General features: G+C 43.2%; 1 protein-coding gene across 1 annotated transcript in view; it reads right to left on the reverse strand.

Annotated features, from left to right (window-relative positions):
- Positions 1–633: 633 nt before the first annotated feature.
- The window catches only part of ddc (dopa decarboxylase), a 42,259-nt gene continuing 23,437 nt past the window's right edge, over positions 634–19,455 (reverse strand). Inside the window, exons 11-14 of the mRNA XM_084459280.1 lie at positions 17,955–17,974; positions 8,029–8,127; positions 1,831–1,932; positions 634–1,333 (exon numbers count right to left, since the gene is read on the reverse strand). Of these exons, the coding sequence (XP_084315406.1) occupies positions 1,133–1,333; positions 1,831–1,932; positions 8,029–8,127; positions 17,955–17,974 (422 nt within the window). The 3' untranslated portion in view covers positions 634–1,132. The remainder of the gene's footprint in view (positions 1,334–1,830; positions 1,933–8,028; positions 8,128–17,954; positions 17,975–19,455) is intronic.

The raw sequence follows: 19,455 nt of genomic DNA on the forward strand, positions 1-19,455 counted from the left end.
GTGAGACCCTGCTTCTTCATACCTCCAGGACTAAGCTCTGCTCTATGGAGACCCTGCTTCTTCATACCTCCAGGACTAAGCTCTGCTCTATGGGAGACCCTGCTTCTTCATACCTCCAGGACTAAGCTGTGCTCTATGTGAGACCAAGGGCCTTTAGCTCAGCGGCCCCTCGCCTTTGGAACGCCCTCCCTGACCATCTGACCCAGTCTGACCCACAGAGTCTGGGCTCTTCTCTTCTCTCAGATGATCTCTGTGACCCAGTCTGACCCACAGAGTCTGGGTTCTTCTCTTCTCTCAGATGATCTCTGTGACCCAGTCTGACCCACAGAGTCTGGGTTCTTCTCTTCTCTCAGATGATCTCTGTGACCCAGTCTGACCCACAGAGTCTGGGTTCTTCTCTTCTCTCAGATGATCTCTGTGACCCAGTCTGACCCACAGAGTCTGGGCTCTTCTCTTCTCTCAGATGATCTCTGTGACCCAGCAGATGTGCTCGCATTTCAGTAGATCCATAATAAATTCATAAAAGAACCAAATTTCATGTTTTTGTGACAAAGAAGTATGTGCTCCAATCACTCTATCACAGAAAAGTAAGAGTTGTAAAAATAATTGGAAACTCAAGACTGCCATGACACGTTCTTTACAAGTAACTTTTGACAACAACTGTAATGTGGTAATGTAACATTTTGACAAATATTCACTTCGCCAACCCTGCTGATTTGAAATGGTTAATTTGGTAATTTAGATATACAGTGTGAATAAAAAAACAAAATAATGTTTAAATGTCTAATGTTGCAGACATAAATTCAAGGTATAGAACAGTAAATACTTATAAAACAAACAGGGGTCACAGCAATAAAAATGGTTTGAATGTCATGTTTCAGCCCTTGGTGTGGCTGTAATGTTGCTCTCAATTGGCTTAAATGTTTTAGCAATGTGACTTGCTGATGCATCATTCATATAGAAATATGTATTACAGAAATGCCATTTCAGAATGTGAAATAAGGAACACTTTCAGCTACATTATATTCAACATCTATTTGCAACATCCCCAATTTTCCTCCTTAATCCAGCCCACAAGTTAGGGTCAGTCAAACTTGTCTGAATGGCTGATGCTGCCCCCCTTGGTCATTGGTCAGTGGGGCAGCTCCTGCAGCAGCTCATAGGCCAGCTGTGTGATGTGCTCCCAGGCTTCCTGAATGTGGCGTGACTCAGTAGTGCGAGCGCAGATGGCGAAGCGGAGAACAAAGTGCCCAGAGAGCTGGCAGGGGACCAGGTGGATCTTCCTGGCGTGGTTGATCTTCTTCAGCAACATCTCATTCAGCTCATTGGAACCCTGAGAAGAAGGACATATAGACAGCAGATTAGTCTGTCTCACTATTTCAATGTTTAGCACTTTATACATCAGAATATGAGGTCACTCTGGGATGAAACCAATTAATGCTGGCAAAAAGGGCACCGATTTAGTGACACAGAGCTCAGAAAAGTCCTTCCTACAGTGTGCTTTTGATTTAGCCCTTTAAAATCACACTTCACATTTTAGATGAGTGCTGTGGAAGCCAGCAGCACCACGTGAATAGTTGGATTAGCAGAATTGCCAATGGGCTGTGGATTGGAGGTTCTGCAATTCTTATTATGTACTGTAGGTCCTCTAGGGGAAGATTTGAAATATTTAGCTAAAAGTATAAATACTTTGATATGATAGTCTGGACAAACAGTGCTACAACATTTTAGTATCTTATCTACTGGGTTAAGCACAATATTGGTAAGCACAATATTGGTAGAATAGTGGGTGTTACTATCATTGTTGTTGGTTTAAATAATGAACTGTACCTTTAATCTGAAGCAGACCAGACCCATGACCACATCAGCACTGATCTCGAAGCGCTGGTCGTCATTCACCAGCCTCTCAAACTCTTTGGCCAAGCCCACTTGCTGCAATGGCAAAAAAAACTCTTAACAAACACGTACTATCAATGGGGAGTAGTGTGAAGAGGTTGGTCTTAAGGTGATGGAGTGAATGCGGGCAAGTTACTACAGTAGATCTGTGTCTATATGGAATTTCACCCTGGAATGGGAAAGACGTTCCTGATACTGTCACTAGATGTCAGCATAATAACAGCATTAACCATGCACTTAGTTCAGATGCAGCACTTCTGCTGAGTGGAAATAAATATGAATTTTCTGAGAGGATGGACAGGCAATAAAATGGATAAGGAATGGCTGGGAGGGACTGATGATGTCACTTCAGGGTTTTGCTATCTGATTGTGTTTGTGTCTCTGTACCACCGTGTATTTCTCTGTACCACACCATGTAGTTCTCTGGAGGTTAGACATACCTGTAAGCTTATTAAAATGATCCATGATTCCACTGGTCATGGAATATTCATTCAAAGACTGACCAGAACCCATCAACCTGGAACCAGATTCTTGAGGTCAAGAAAATATCTTCAACAGGTGCCCGGCTCTAGTGGACATGGGGTCGACGCCTGTTATGAGAATTGACCCTGGAGCCAGGCTGGTATGGCTTGTGTCCCGTGCGTACCGGCACCTCAGAAAGGCAGGGGTTGGGTCCGTTGTGTGACAGAGTGGTGTTCACCGAGAGCTTTGGACAGTGGATGCAACAAGGGGAGACAGGAGCAGGACACACACAGACGGACGCTATCATTGGCCCACAAAAATGTGGATGTCTGCAATCTCTTCATTTATGTGGGGGCAGGAATGGAAGGAACCAGCAACACAGGAGTGGCCTGGTGTGAACTCTGTGTGTCCCTCGAGGGAGAGGGCCTGTGTGTGTCCCTCAAGAGAGAGGAACTCTGTGTGTCCCTCAAGAGAGAGGAACTTTGTGTGTCCCTCGAGGGAGAGGACATTGTGTGTCCCCTCAAGGGAGAGGGACTCTGTGTGTCCCCTCAAGGGAGAGGAACTTTGTGTGTCCCTCAAGGGAGAGGGACTGTGTGTGTCCCTCAAGGGAGAGGGACTTTGTGTCCCTCAAGAGAGAAGGACTGTGTGTGTCCCTCAAGGGAGAGGAACTGTGTGTCTTCCTCAAGGGAGAGGGACTGTGTGTGTCCCTCAAGCGAGAGGGACTATGTGCCCCCTCAAGGGAGAGGGACTTGTGGTGAAGGGGTTGTGTAGTGACTCTGTGGGACGACGTTTTGGTTAGTTGTTATTTGTTATGCAAGTGTGAGCAGTTCTGTATGGATTTATTATTAAAATTAAAAGTACCAACATTAAATCAATGTGTCAAAAAAGGAGACCTAAAAGCTGAAGCCAATAACCATGAAATAGTCATTATCTGAAGGTGTTAATAGTCATTATCTGAAGGTGTTAATAGTCATTATCTGGAGGGCGTTAATAGTCATTATCTGGAGGTGTTAATAGTCATTATCTGGAGGTGTTAATAGTCATTATCTGGAGGTGTTAAAGGGCAATGCTCGTTTTTGACAACCTGGACCTTATTTACGACATATTATAAGAAGTTTGACTCACCGAGATCACTTTTGTGTAGTTCGGAGGCCTGTAGAAGAAATTTAAAATCCAGCGCGAGCCAGTATATCCATGTAATGACGGTGATCGGGGCACCGAGAATGCAGTTTCTCACAATCTATTTTCGGCCGCTAAACGGTTGTTTTCATCAATCAGATTGGATGAATCGACAGTTGAGATTCCTCAACGCGAGGCATTGTTTCGGTTTTCAAATACGGGGTCTTTAGCCTCTGTAATATGATCTTTACACGCCTTTCCCCACTTGCTCCAGCACGCATGCGCACAGGCCAGCGCGCAGACTGGCTATTCTCCGGCTCACATTCTCTGCGCTACGATCGGATTGTTGCTGACGAATGACGACGACAATATTCTCGGCACCAACAACGATCGTAGCGCAGAGAATGTGAGCCGGAGAATAGCCAGTCTGCGCGCTGGCCTGTGTGCATGCGTGCTGGAGCAAGTGGGGAAAGGCGTGTAAAGATCATATTACAGAGGCTAAAGACCCCGTATTTGAAAACCGAAACAATGCCTCGCGTTGAGGAATCTCAACTGTCGATTCATCCAATCTGATTGATGAAAACAACCATTTAGCGGCCGAAAATAGATTTTGAGAAACTGCCTTCTCGGTGCCCCGATCACCATCATTACATGGATATACTGGCTCGCGCTGGATTTTAAATTTCTTCTACAGGCCTCCGAACTACACCAAAGTGATCTCGGTGAGTCAAACTTCTTATAATATGTCGTAAATAAGGTCCAGGTTGTCAAAAACGAGCATTGCCCTTTAATAGTCATTATCTGGAGGGCGTTAATAGTCATTATCTGGAGGGCGTTAATAGTCATTATCTGGAGGCGTTAATAGTCATTATCTGGAGGGCGTTAATAGTCATTATCTGGAGGGCGTTAATAGTCATTATCTGGAGGGCGTTAATAGTCATTATCTGGAGGTGTTAATAGACATTATCTGGAGGACGTTAATAGTCATTATCTTGAGGTGTTAATAGTCATTGTCTGGAGGTGTTAATAGTCATTATCTGGAGGGTGTAAATAGTCATTACCTGGAGGGTGTTAATAGTCATTATCTGGAGGTGTTAATAGTCATTATCTGGAGGGTGGTAATAGTCATTATCTGGAGGGCGTTAATAGTCATTATCTGGAGGTGTTAATAGTCATTATCTGGAGGTGTTAATAGTCATTATCTGGAGGTGTTAATAGTCATTATCTGGAGGTGTTAATAGTCATTATCTGGAGGTGTTAATAGTCATTATCTGGAGGGCGTTAATAGTCATTATCTGGAGGTGTTAATAGTCATTATCTGGAGGACGTTAATAGTCATTATCTTGAGGTGTTAATAGTCATTATCTGGAGGTGTTAATAGTCATTATCTGGAGGACGTTAATAGTCATTATCTTGAGGTGTTAATAGTCATTGTCTGGAGGTGTTAATAGTCATTATCTGGAGGGTGTAAATAGTCATTATCTGGAGGTGTTAACAGTAATTATCTGGAGGGTGTTAATAGTCATTATCTGGAGGGCGTTAATAGTCATTATCTGGAGGGCGTTAATAGTCATTATCTGGAGGGCGTTAATAGTCATTATCTGGAGGTGTTAAGTCATTATCTGGAGGTGTTAATAGTCATTATCTGGAGGGCGTTAATAGTCATTATCTGGAGGTGTTAATAGTCATTATCTGGAGGTGTTAATAGTCATTGTCTGGAGGGCGTTAATAGTCATTATCTGGAGGTGTTAATAGTCATTATCTGGAGGTGTTAATAGTCATTATCTGGAGGTGTTAATAGTCATTATCTGGAGGGCGTTAATAGTCATTATCTGGAGGTGTTAATAGTCATTATCTGGAGGTGTTAATAGTCATTATCTGGAGGGTGGTAATAGTCATTATCTGGAGGGCGTTAATAGTCATTATCTGGAGGTGTTAGTAGTCATTATCTGGAGGTGTTAATAGTCATTATCTGGAGGTGTTAATAGTCATTGTCTGGAGGTGGTAATAGTCATTATCTGGAGGGTGTTAGTCATTATCTGGAGGGTGTTAATAGTCATTATCTGGAGGGTGTTAATAGTCATTATCTGGAGGTGTTAATAGTCATTATCTGGAGGGTGGTAATAGTCATTATCTGGAGGGCGTTAATAGTCATTATCTGGAGGTGTTAATAGTCATTATCTGGAGGTGTTAATAGTCATTGTCTGGAGGGCGTTAATAGTCATTATCTGGAGGTGTTAATAGTCATTATCTGGAGGTGTTAATAGACATTATCTGGAGGTGTTAATAGTCATTATCTGGAGGTGTTAATAGTCATTATCTGGAGGGTGGTAATAGTCATTATCTGGAGGGCGTTAATAGTCATTATCTGGAGGTGTTAATAGTCATTATCTGGAGGTGTTAATAGTCATTGTCTGGAGGGCGTTAATAGTCATTATCTGGAGGTGTTAATAGTCATTATCTGGAGGTGTTAATAGTCATTATCTGGAGGGCGTTAATAGTCATTATCTGGAGGTGTTAATAGTCATTATCTGGAGGTGTTAATAGTCATTATCTGGAGGGTGGTAATAGTCATTATCTGGAGGGCGTTAATAGTCATTATCTGGAGGTGTTAGTAGTCATTATCTGGAGGTGTTAATAGTCATTATCTGGAGGTGTTAATAGTCATTATCTGGAGGTGTTAACAGTCATTATCTGGAGGTGTTAATAGTCATTGTCTGGAGGTGGTAATAGTCATTATCTGGAGGGTGTTAATAGTCATTATCTGGAGGGCGTTAATAGTCATTATCTGGAGGTGTTAATAGTCATTATCTGGAGGGTGTTAGTCATTATCTTGAGGGTGTTAATAGTCATTATCTGGAGGGCGTTAATAGTCATTATCTGGAGGGCGTTAATAGTCATTATCTGGAGGTGTTAATAGTCATTAGCTGGAGGGTGTTAATAGTCATTATCTGGAGGGCGTTAATAGTCATTATCTGGAGGGCGTTAATAGTCATTATCTGGAGGTGTTAATAGTCATTATCTGGAGGTGTTAATAGTTATTATCTGGAGGTGTTAATAGTTACTATCTGGAGGTGTTAATAGTCATTATCTGGAGGGCGTTTGCCGTTTAAGAATCAGACTGACGGTCCATGCTTTCCCAGATGAAAAGTTCTCTAATGAAAATACATTTCCCACCCTCTCACCTTCCAGTCATGGTTTGAGCACACATCCCGCTGCTTATTCTACTTACCGTCAAAAAACTCTGACACATAGGATGCGCATTGAGAATCTAACCATGTGCATTATCGCTTCACGCAGAATGTGGCAGAATGGAATTTGTACTCAAAGGAAACTGAGACACGTCTGGTGAGAATGAGACCAGAGCAGTTGTGCTGTGGGCTTTGGACCATTCCACCTCCTCATTCATTCACTTTACTGGGTACTGTTTATACTGGATATACTTTGACTGAGAATTTTACCAAACCATGTATTTATCTTCACAACTCATGATTTGAGCTTATGGCAACTCTATGCTATTACAGTATGTCAAAAACATTCTCATAAGAGATTGTTAAATAATCAATTAAAAATGATGTAAATTAATAATGTACAATGTTTCTCAACATACACTAATCAAATAATTTATTTTAGTTAGTTGTTAGTTTTCTTTCTTATGTTAAAACCCATATAACTGGTATAGAAAATGAGCTCAAGCTACAGTATACACACTGTGGTGCAGCATCACATTGGTCTTATTTCATAAGCAATGTGTCAATGTCTTTGCAGCTGCCCCAATAAAAATAAACATAAAATAGAAATAAATGAATAATTAATATATCCATAAAAGCAAATATCAGACTGCATCAATACGATGGAAAAAAAAACCTTGTAGGATGTATGTATCATACAATGTCCTGGTGTGAGGATACTGTAGCACACGCCCGTCATGTCCTGGCTTGTCTCTAGTGTGAGGATACTGTAGCACACGCCCGTCATGTCCTGGCTTGTCTCTAGTGTGAGGATACTGTAGCACACGCCCGTCATGTCCTGGCTTGTCTCTAGTGTGAGGATACTGTAGCACACGCCCGTCATGTCCTGGCTTGTCTCTAGTGTGAGGATACTGTAGCACACGCCCGTCATGTCCTGGCTTGTCTCTAGTGTGAGGATACTGTAGCACACGCCCGTCATGTCCTGGCTTGTCTCTAGTGTGAGAGATGAATGCAGCATGGCAGCCGCATGGCTGGAGGCCAGATGTGTGCTACTTCACTTACTGAGGAACACTAGAGAAAAGCCAGGATGATTTAACTGACAGCAGAGGAAGGAGGGCAGGGAGATGTGCAAGGAGGAGGGCAAGAGAGAGAGAGAGAGAGAGAGAGGGAGGGAGAGAGAGAGAGAGAGAGAGAGGGAGAGAGAGGGAGAGAGAGAGAGAGGGAGAGAGAGAGAGAGAGAGAGAGAGGGAGGGAGAGAGAGGGAGAGAGAGAAAAGGAAGGCAGGGAGATGGAAGAAAGCAGCTCAGGGAGATGGACAGGCGGGGGGGGGGGGGGGGGATGTGGGGGGGGGGGGTTGTACCTTGCGAATGTGGGCCTGCAGGCCTGTGGTTCCGTACATCCGGAACACAAACCACATCTTGAGAGAGCGGAACCTTCGGCCCAGAGGGATCTGCCAGTGCTGTGGGCAGAGCAGAGGGCAGACCTCAATAGACCTCAACAGACGGGAGACACACATGGGCCATTACTGACAGTTTAAACAGAATGAAGCAGACAGGAAAACCCGTTTTGGAATAGACAGCAGAGTACAGAGTAAGAAAGTACCAGAGTATATTATTCCCATAGAAAGTACCAGAGTATATTATTCCCATAGAAAGTACCAGAGTATATTATTCCCATAGAAAGTACCAGAGTATATTATTCCCATAGGTCCAAAGTGGTAAATGGAGGACACTTATCTGAGCTTTTATCCAAAGCGCTTTACAATGGATTCACCCATCCACACATACAACGGCCTCTCATTCATCCATTCACACATACATTCACACATCAATGGCCTCTCATTCACCCATTCACACACACATTCACACACCAATGGCCTCTCATTCACCCATCAACACATACATTCACACACCAATGGTGGCAGCTGCCATGCAAGGCGGTGTGGGGTTCAATGTCTGGCCCAAGGACAGTTCCACATGCTGCCAGGAGGAGCTGGAGTCCAACCAGACAGCTTCTCTACCTCCTGAGATACTGCCGCCCATAGACATGTGTGTGTGTGTGTGTGTGTATACAGTATACACACACACACACACACACACACACGCTTGCCTACAGTACTGCGAAGCGTGACGGAAGGCTCTTGATATTGCTTTGTTTCTGCCTTTGGTTCTGTTTTATCCATCTGTTAGGAATCTCAATTTAGCTAATACTTGTTGCTGATTATGTAAATAAAGCACATGCATTTAGAGCAGATGGCTTTCTGAAGCAGAACCATACCACCAAAGATGATATACAGATTGATTTATTAGGATAAACCCCTTGAGATGCATAAGCTTGTTCTGAGGAGGTCCCAGATCAATCACCATCACTACATAACAGCAGTCAGAATAAATACAATTATAGAAATACAATCATCCATATGACAAATTACAGACAATGGACAAACAAAAAAACAAAAAACACTACATGACCCTCCCTACCACACCCAAAACACTACATGACCCTCCCTACCACACCCAAAACACTACATGACCCTCCCTACCGCACCCAAAACACTACATGACCCTCCCTACCACACCCAAAACACGACATGACCCTCCCTACCACACCCAAAACACTACATGACCCTCCCTACCACACCCAAAACACGACATGACCCTCCCTACCACACCCAAAACACTACATGACCCTCCCCACCGCACCCAAAACACTACCTGACCCTCCCTACCACACTCGTTCGACATGTAGCATTTATGCTTCAGGCAACACTTCGCGTCGTCTCTATGGAAACAATCAGCCACGAGCTTGTCATTCTGTTGCACGTTTGTTGTCATTCTGAGAGAAGCGGCTTTCTGAGGGAAATGGTAAATGGACTGCACTTATATAGCGCTTTTCCACCTTAGCGACACTCAAAGCGCTTTACAATGGCCTCTCATTCACCCATTCACACACACATTCACACACCAATGGCGGTAGCTGCCATGCAAGGTGCAAACCTGCTCATTGGGAGCAATTTGGGGTTAGGTGTCTTGCTCAAGGACACTTCCACATGTGGACAGTCGGAGCTGGGATTCGAACCACTAACCCTTCGATCATTGAACCTCAAACTCTGATTGTGGGTGACTTTACTGTAAAAGATGTGAGAAGCATGTGCAGTGAAAGCACCAAAATACTCTGCTTTCCCAAGGATACGGTTGCTGACATGACAAAAAAAATCTTGCATATCGGGGTTACACATCCAACTGTGGAAAACATCATTGTGCACGTGGGGACAAATGACGTTGCGCAACAGCAGTCGGAAGTTCTTAAACGAGACTTTATTGATCTGCTGAACACAGTCAGTTCTCTGAAAGCGGAGGGGTTTATCAGCGGCCCTCTACCACCAGTCAGAAGAGGGGTTGAGAGATTCAGCAGACTGTTGGCACTGAACACATGGCTCTCAACTGCCTGTACCACTCACTCTGCGCTACATTGACAATTTTCCATTTTTTTGGGAACGATACCATCTTTTTCAGAGAAATGGACTCTGCCTTAACAGGTCAGGAGTAAAACTGTTTATCTCCAATCTGTTCTATTCTCTGCGTCATCCATCTGCTCCCTCTGCCATGGTCAAGGACAAGAGACAAGAAATACCAAAACAGAAGGAAGACATATCACAACATGGCAGGAACCTTGAAGAGCTGTTGCTTCAACAAAGCTCTGATTATGGGAGACACCCGCGCCAGGAAGAAGAATCTTCACACCACACCCCATCGACAACAACCCAACGATGCCCCTCCCCCCCTCCACCACGCTCACCAATCAAGGGCCTCATCAAAGCTGCCACACTGAAGCTCAGCCAAATTGATGAGTCTCTCACTCCCCCCCTCCCACTAGCACTCACCAGCGAGGATCCACCCCCCCAAGAGGGGGAGTCTCTCACTTGCTTCCTCTCACCGGCATCCACCAGCAAGCACCTTCACGCGCTGTATTACGCGCTCCCAACCGCCCTTACCCCCTGCCGGGCCCAGCCTGATAAAGGCACAGCACATTCAGTTACTTGTTTACAAAATCCAGCAAGCTCTAACTGATATGTACTGGGTCCAGGCTACAAGGCTAATGGCACTCATGACCCCTTCCAGGACAAGCCAGGACCCAACGTGATGGTATCTTCCTCAATTCCTGTCTTGATAGGTAATAGAAAAACAATGGTGAATCTGCTAAGTAACAGGAAACACTCAACCGGCTCTACAAATGTATCAAATTTAGTATCTATTCCTCGTCAGCCACAAACTATCACAGAGAAATGTGCAGATAATACCCTCAGCACACTAAACTTAGCTTTATTAAATGTCAGATCTTTAACAGGAAAGACATTTTTAATCAATGATTTTATCACCAACCACAATCTTGATCTTATGTTTTTAACTGAAACTTGGCTAGACCAAGGTAACAGTGCAGCTGTTCTTATTGAGTCAACTCCTCCCAACTTCAGCTTTATGAGCGAGGCTAGAGTGCATAAGAAAGGAGGTGGAGTAGCCATCTTGTTTAATGACCACACCACATAAATGAATGAAAACCACAAGGTTGTCAAAAAAAAAATAGATCAACAGTAAAGAGTGGATGTGTTTTTGGATCACCAAATACAGTCAGGTATAAACTTCAGGTACAGTATAATACAGTCGGTATAAACAGTTACAGCTTCAATGGTAACAAGAGCCGAAACACAAAGGCTAGAAACACAAAGGCTCTTTAGCCAGTTGTGTTCTTAGCATGGGGGACAGAAATAGAGTTGAGCGGACTGTCTAACTTGGTTACATTTAGGGATGGTAATTTAAGTGTAAGTAAGTAAGCCTTTTGAGAACCAATGTTTCTGGGGCCTAGTGGCCCATAGGTCAGCAGCCTGTCTCCTCTGTAGACTGTGGTCAAGCCAGCCTTCAATTCGGAAATACAAGTCATGTGGGCCACAGCCAAGTTTGCCTTTCGCAAACATTAGAGTCATTACAGTAAATCGTTTTTCTCTTGTAAGGACTTGCCACCGTCGCGTTCACAGACTAAGTAGTGAAGTCAAATAACTATGGTTTGATGAAAGAAGTGAAAGGCGGTTGTGGTGTGGCATTTCAAAATAAAGAACCTCTAAATTGTCATGACTATATTTCCTTAATATTCAGATTAGAAATAAAAGGAAATCACCCATAATGCCACACCTACTCCAATCCAGAGAGCTAGCAGACCACCTCTGGCTCTGGGTATATCCCAGTGATTTTCAGGACATTCTGATGTGGCATTTCAAAATAAAGGCTTGAAATGCCACATCAGAATGTTCTGAAAGTCACTGGGTGACACCCTGAAGTGGTCTCCTATACCCTGAAGTGGAATTGTTGTGGCATTATGGGCGGTCTCTTTTCAATCCTAATCTGAAATTGGAGTAAAGAGTAGGTTTTATAGGACAGTTTAGAGGGACTTTATTTTGAAATGCCACATCAGAATGTCCTGAAAATCACTGGGATATACCCAGAGCCAGAGGTGGTCTGCTAGCTCTCTGGATTGGATTAGGTGTGGCATTATGGGCGATTTCCTTTTATTTCTAATAACCGCCTTTCACTTCTTTAATCAAACCATAGTTATTTGACTTCACTACATCGGTGAACGCGACGGGGGCTTAAGCCTAATTTATGCTTCTTGAAAAGTGTCGCTTGACAAATGTCGCTCGACAAAAAAAAAGTGTCGTTCGACACTTCGCGTCGTCTCTATGGAAACAATCAGCCACGAGCTTGTCATTCTGTTGCGCGTTTGTTGTCATTCTGAGAGAAGCGGCTTTCTGAGGGAAATGGTAAATGGACTGCACTTATATAGCGCTTTTCCACCTTAGCGACACTCAAAGCGCTTTACAATGGCCTCTCATTCACCCATTCACACACACATTCACACACCAATGGCGGTAGCTGCCATGCAAGGTGCAAACCTTCTCATTGGGAGCAATTTGGGGTTAGGTGTCTTGCTCAAGGACACTTCCACATGTGGACAGTCGGAGCTGGGATTCGAACCACTAACCCTTCGATCATTGAACCTCAAACTCTGATTGTGGGTGACTTTACTGTAAAAGATGTGAGAAGCATGTGCAGTGAAAGCACCAAAATACTCTGCTTTCCCAAGGATACGGTTGCTGACATGACAAAAAAAATCTTGCATATCGGGGTTACACATCCAACTGTGGAAAACATCATTGTGCACGTGGGGACAAATGACGTTGCGCAACAGCAGTCGGAAGTTCTTAAACGAGACTTTATTGATCTGCTGAACACAGTCAGTTCTCTGAAAGCGGAGGTGTTTATCAGCGGCCCTCTACCACCAGTCAGAAGAGGGGTTGAGAGATTCAGCAGACTGTTGGCACTGAACACATGGCTCTCAACTGCCTGTACCACTCACTCTGCGCTACATTGACAATTTTCCATTTTTTTGGGAACGATACCATCTTTTTCAGAGAAATGGACTCTGCCTTAACAGGTCAGGAGTAAAACTGTTTATCTCCAATCTGTTCTATTCTCTGCGTCATCCATCTGCTCCCTCTGCCATGGTCAAGGACAAGAGACAAGAAATACCAAAACAGAAGGAAGACATATCACAACATGGCAGAAACCTTGAAGAGCTGTTGCTTCAACAAAGCTCTGATTATGGGAGACACCCGGCCAGGAAGAAGAATCTTCACACCACACCCCATCGACAACAACCCAACGATGCCCCTCCCCCCCTCCACCACGCTCACCAATCAAGGGCCTCATCAAAGCTGCCACACTGAAGCTCAGCCAAATTGATGAGTCTCTCACTCCCCCCCTCCCACTAGCACTCACCAGTGAGGATCCACCCCCTCCACCCCCCCAAGAGGGGGAGTCTCTCACTTGCTTCCTCTCACCGGCATCCACCAGCAAGCACCTTCACGCGCTGTATTACGCGCTCCCAACCGCCCTTACCCCCTGCCGGGCCCAGCCTGATAAAGGCACAGCACATTCAGTTACTTGTTTACAAAATACAGCAAGCTCTAACTGATATGTACTGGGTCCAGGCTACAAGGCTAATGGCACTCATGACCCCTTCCAGGACAAGCCAGGACCCAACGTGATGGTATCTTCCTCAATTCCTGTCTTGATAGGTAATAGAAAAACAATGGTGAATCTGCTAAGTAACAGGAAACACTCAACCGGCTTTACAAATGTATCAAATTTAGTATCTATTCCTCGTCAGCCACAAACTATCACAGAGAAATGTGCAGATAATACCCTCAGCACACTAAACTTAGCTTTATTAAATGTCAGATCTTTAACAGGAAAGACATTTTTAATCAATGATTTTATCACCAACCACAATCTTGATTTTATGTTTTTAACTGAAACTTGGCTAGACCAAGGTAACAGTGCAGCTGTTCTTATTGAGTCAACTCCTCCCAACTTCAGCTTTATGAGCGAGGCTTGAGTGCATAAGAAAGGAGGTGGAGTAGCCATCTTGTTTAATGACTCCCTCCAATGTAAGCAGATGTGTTATGGAAATTTTGGTTCCTTTGAATATGTGGCTCTTCAGTTGAATTCCTCTTCTCGAGCGTTATTTCTAAACATCTACAGGCCACCCAAATACTGTCCAAACTTCTTTGATGACTTTGCTGAACTGTTGTCTACTGTCTGCATTGACTTTGACTGTGTGGTTATTGTTGGTGATTTTAACATCCATGTTGACAACCCTCAGGGCAGAGGGACTAAAGAGCTAGGTTGTGTCCTTGATAACTATGGACTGACTCAGCATGTGACGGAGCCCACACACAACAAGGGGCACACTCTGGACTTAATCATCACCAAAGGTCTGAATATTTCTAAGGTTCAGGTGTCTGATGTTGCGCTCTCTGATCATTCCTGTGTTTTCTTTGAGAGTACTATCTCCACGCACACAAATTCTCAATCAGAGGTTATCTCAAAACGGCACATCACTGAAAACACCAGTGAGATATTTACTCAGGCTTTCTCGTCCACACCTGCCCTCTCTATGGCCTCAGTCAACGAGCTTGTAGATAATTTCAATGGTAAAATTACAAACATTATTGACGCCGTTGCACCCACTAAGGTGAAGGTGGTCTCTGGTAAGAGAAGATCTCCATGGAGAAATGCCTTGCTGGTCAGAATAGAAAAGAGAGAGTGTCGAAAATCTGAACGCAGATGGCGAAAAACAAATCTCCATGTTCATTATGACATCTATAAAGAGAGACTTCGCATTTATAATATGGAGCTGAGAAATGCACGGCAGACCTTCTTTTCTGACATCATCACCAAAAACCATAACAATGCGCGTGCTTTGTTTGCCACTGTTGATAGGCTGACAAACCCTCCTGTGTCAGTAGCCTCTGAACTTCTATCCACCAGGGCCTGCAATGAATTTGCCTCATTCTTCACTGACAAAATTCAGAAAATTAGACAAGCAGTTAGTGCCTCCATTCCAGGTACAGGACATGTGTCGTCACAGTGTCCACTTAAAATCAATACCATGACACAATTTAATCCGATCAACCATAAAACCCTGGGGGACACTATACAATATCTGAAATCCTCCACCTGTTGCCTTGATGTTCTACCTACAGACTTCTTCAAAACTGTATCCAACTGCATGGCCTCTGATTTACTACAAATTGTAAACACATCTCTTCTTTCAGGTGTGTTCCCGCAAACCCTGAAAACTGCAGTCATCAAGCCACTCTTAAAAAAGAATAATCTAGACAGCTCACAAATGAACAATTATAGGCCCATATCAAACCTCCCATTTCTAAGCAAAATAATTGAAAAGGTTGTTTTCGAACAACTGAATAACTTCCTGGCACTAAGTAATGGCTTTGATGTCTTCCAGTCAGGATTTCGACCACATCACAGCACCGAGACTGCTCTAATTAAGGTATTTAATGACATCCATTTAAACACAGATAATGGCAAAATCTCAGTCTTAGTATTACTGGATCTCAGCGCTGCGTTCGACACTGTAGACCACAACATACTACTAGGCCGACTGGAAAATTGGTTGGGAATTTCTGGTACAGTGTTAGATTGGTTTGAATCCTACTTAAAGGACAGGGATTATTTTGTGTCTATAGGCAATTACAAATCTGAGCTGACAAAAATGACCTGTGGAGTTCCCCAAGGCTCCATCCTGGGGCCTCTTCTGTTCAACATTTACATGCTCCCACTAACTCAAATTATGGAAAACAACTAAATATGTTACCATAGCTATGCAGATGACACACAAATTTATATCACTATATCACCAGGAGACTATAATCCCATACAAGCGCTGAGTAAGTGCATTCAACAAATCAATGATTGGATGTGCCAGAACTTTCTCCAACTAAACAAAAATAAAACTGAAGTAATTGTCTTTGGAGCCAAAGAAGAACGATTAAAAGTCAGTGCTCAACTTCAATCAGTAATGCTAAAATCCACAAACAAAGCCAGAAATCTTGGTGTAGTCATGGACTCAGACCTGAATTTCAACAGCCACATTAAGTCAATTACAAAGTCAGCCTACTATCACCTGAAGAATATATCAAGGATCAAAGGATTTATGTCCCAGAAGGATTTGGAAAAACTTGTCCATGCCTTTATCTTCAGTAGACTCGACTACTGTAACGGCATGTATACAGGTCTCTCTAAAAAATCGATCAGACAGCTGCAGCTGATTCAGAATGCTGCTGCTCGAGTCCTCACTAAGACTAAGAAAGTGGAGCATATCACACCAGTACTAAGGTCTTTACACTGGCTTCCTGTCTGTCAAAGAATTGACTTTAAAATACTGCTGTTGGTTTATAAAGCACTGAATGGTCTAGGGCCAAAATATATTTCTGATCTGCTCATATGCTATGAACCATCCAGACCCCTCAGGTCGTCTGGCACAGGTCTGCTTTCTGTCCCCAGAGTTAAAACAAAACATGGAGAAGCAGCGTTCAGTTTTTATGCTCCACATATCTGGAACAAACTTCCAGAAAACTGCAGGTCTGCTGCAACTCTTGGTTCTTTTAAAACAAGCCTGAATACTTTTCTTTTTGCCACTGCTTTCTAAGAGGAGCTATGTTTATCAGTATACTGCACTGTAACTTTTATTCCTGTATTCTATTTGTCCTGCTTTTTGTTTAAATGTCTATAATGACTTGCTTTTTGTTTTAATGCTTTTAATTTGTCCTGCCTTTTGTTTTAAATGTCTATAATGTCTTGCTTTTTGTTTTAATGCTTTTAATGTCTCATGTAAAGCACCTTGAATTGCCCTGTGGCTGAAATGTGCTATATAAATAAACTTGCCTTGCCTTGCCTTGAACGACCCACTCTACCAACTGAGCTACAGCCACCCTGCGATGTTTGAATACGGGAGTGAGTTAATCAGCACCGGAACAAATGATCAGGTACAAATAATACAAGTGACAGAGGGAATGTTGTTACATCCGTTCTGATTAGGCAATCTGGCTAAAAACAGAGAGAAGAGAACATCTCAGAATGAGATGAGACACTTGTGGGTACAGCAGGGTTTGGGAAATGAAAGCCAAACTGACAGTACTGTAGCACACGGTAGCTAGTGACAGACAAAACCCCTGTGGGGACAGGAACTCAACCCCATGTTGCTGTCAAGGCCAGTCCCTCTCACCAATGTGAGAGATGATTAGAGTCCCTTGTGTGAAGGAAGAAATCCTAATTTACAGTTCTTCACAAATAATCCCGTTACCATAAGACTCTTATTTCAGCCTCTGTATCTTCTGCATCTGCAGTCATCACAGAGACAATAGGACTTCACAGGAGACCTGCTCTGAGCTGAGCTGTGTAGTTTCACCAATTACTGCCATTTTGGGTTCTCTCTACATACCACACACTGTTTTATGACTGTAATTTCTTATATGCAATGATGTTTATCAAAGGTGAAGTATCATCAACGTACAGGAGTGAGTGACCCTACCAAAGCTCTGAGCACTTAGCACCACTCGTCTGTCACTCTCATCTAGAAGTGTTTAACAGTGATAGTGTTTAACATTGAGGGTGTTTAACAGTGTTTAACAGTGATAGTGTTTAACAGTGAGGGTGTTTAACAGTGAGGGTGTTTAACAGTGAGGGTGTTTAACAGTGAGGGTGTTTAACATTGAGGGTGTTTAACAGTGATGGTGTTTTGCTGAATATTTGGTCCTACTGAAGGCCTAGATCCAAAAGTCAGTCACAATTCACCACTGAATGATACCGTTCCATATATACTGTACACATACTGTCAGCAACCAGCCACTAGTAACAACCATGGTCTTACCCTGTAGTCCGTGACCAGCCCTGTGAATAAAAACATGAGACATTAGCACTCAAGACAGCTACAGTGGTAGCAATACCAACACAAACAAACTCACACACATACACACAAAATACACAGCTCTTTACAGTATTGTAAATGTCCCATGCTGTGGTGCGGTATTGTAAATGTCCCATGCTGTGGTGCGGTATTGTAAATGTCCCATGCCGTGGTGCCGCTGTTTTTTTTGTTCAAAGAGACGCAGCAACCGCCAGGAGCACACCTGGCAAATATGAGAGTCCAGAGTCCAGACACACCAATCCCATCAAAGAACTAACGGGCACAAAGGGCAACTGTTGTGTTGCCTCACGTTCCTCAGTGTCGGAGCAAAAACCTTAGCAGGCTATAGCCAATGGGAGCTAGCGCATAGACTACGTTCTGCAACTGTGAGAGATGAAATAACTCTCCATACCAGCGATGGTTACTGGAATTTGTCTTTATCACAGCGATCTCTGAATCCATATATTTCTAAAGCCTAACGTATGAGGTTCATGTATTTAGAATGCGACCTTCATGAAGCGTCAGCAATTTGGAGTAAATCGGATAACGTATGTAGGAGTTTTGAGGACTTCCTGTTTCACCAGTAGGTGGAGCTATAAGTATGACGCAATTCGCCTTATTCACCTGGCAGCCATATTGGTCAGTCTGGGGTTTGGATGCGGAAGTGCCCGTTGACTTCAATGTTAAAAGTTCACTGTAATAACATCACTTCAAGAACCAAAATAGTCAAAATAACAGGCTGAATACACTATCGGGGTTACAAACTCATAATTATGAATATGAAGTTGATGGGATGAAATCTGTAGGAGGAGTTCGTTAAAGTCGCACTTAATTGAAAAAAGGATTCTATCCCATTGTGGCTCACATAATTGGTCATAGTGTTCACCTATTCAACGATGTATGCCAAAAAAAAATCAAAATTCTACTTTTGTTGTAATCTTACAGTATATCAAAGTATATAATTTCTTACTTCCTGGAAAACGGTAGGTCACGTGCAATGACGACAACAGGTACCTTAGATTTTAGACCAATAATCTCACGACATCCACCCGTCAATCAACACTAACATTCTATCGAATCTGTCTAAAGTTCTTAAAACCCGTCCACTTGTCAATGTTCCAATCAAATTCTTCTAAACATATGTCCCACCCTCATAGCTTGTTTGCGTCGGAAATACGTCAAACTATGGAAGTTAGATGATCTCAAACGTCCGTTTCAGTGCGACTTTAAAGTACGAGGCATGGAAATGTTCAAAACAAGGAAAACAATGGCACATTAAGAGCAAAATGGCTGACTTCCTGTTGGATGTTGGGTATAGCTCCAAGAGACATTTTAGTGTGACTTGACGTATCTGCAAAGTTTCATCTGTTTTCATCGATGTTTAGGCCGCCAATAATCCTTACAATTTCAATAGGGCCTCGCACTGCCAGTGCTCGGGCCCTAATAATAATCCTTACAATTTCAA

This window comes from Borostomias antarcticus (genome assembly GCF_949987555.1).
Source record: "Borostomias antarcticus genome assembly, chromosome: 27".
Lineage (NCBI taxonomy): Eukaryota > Metazoa > Chordata > Actinopteri > Stomiiformes > Stomiidae > Borostomias > Borostomias antarcticus.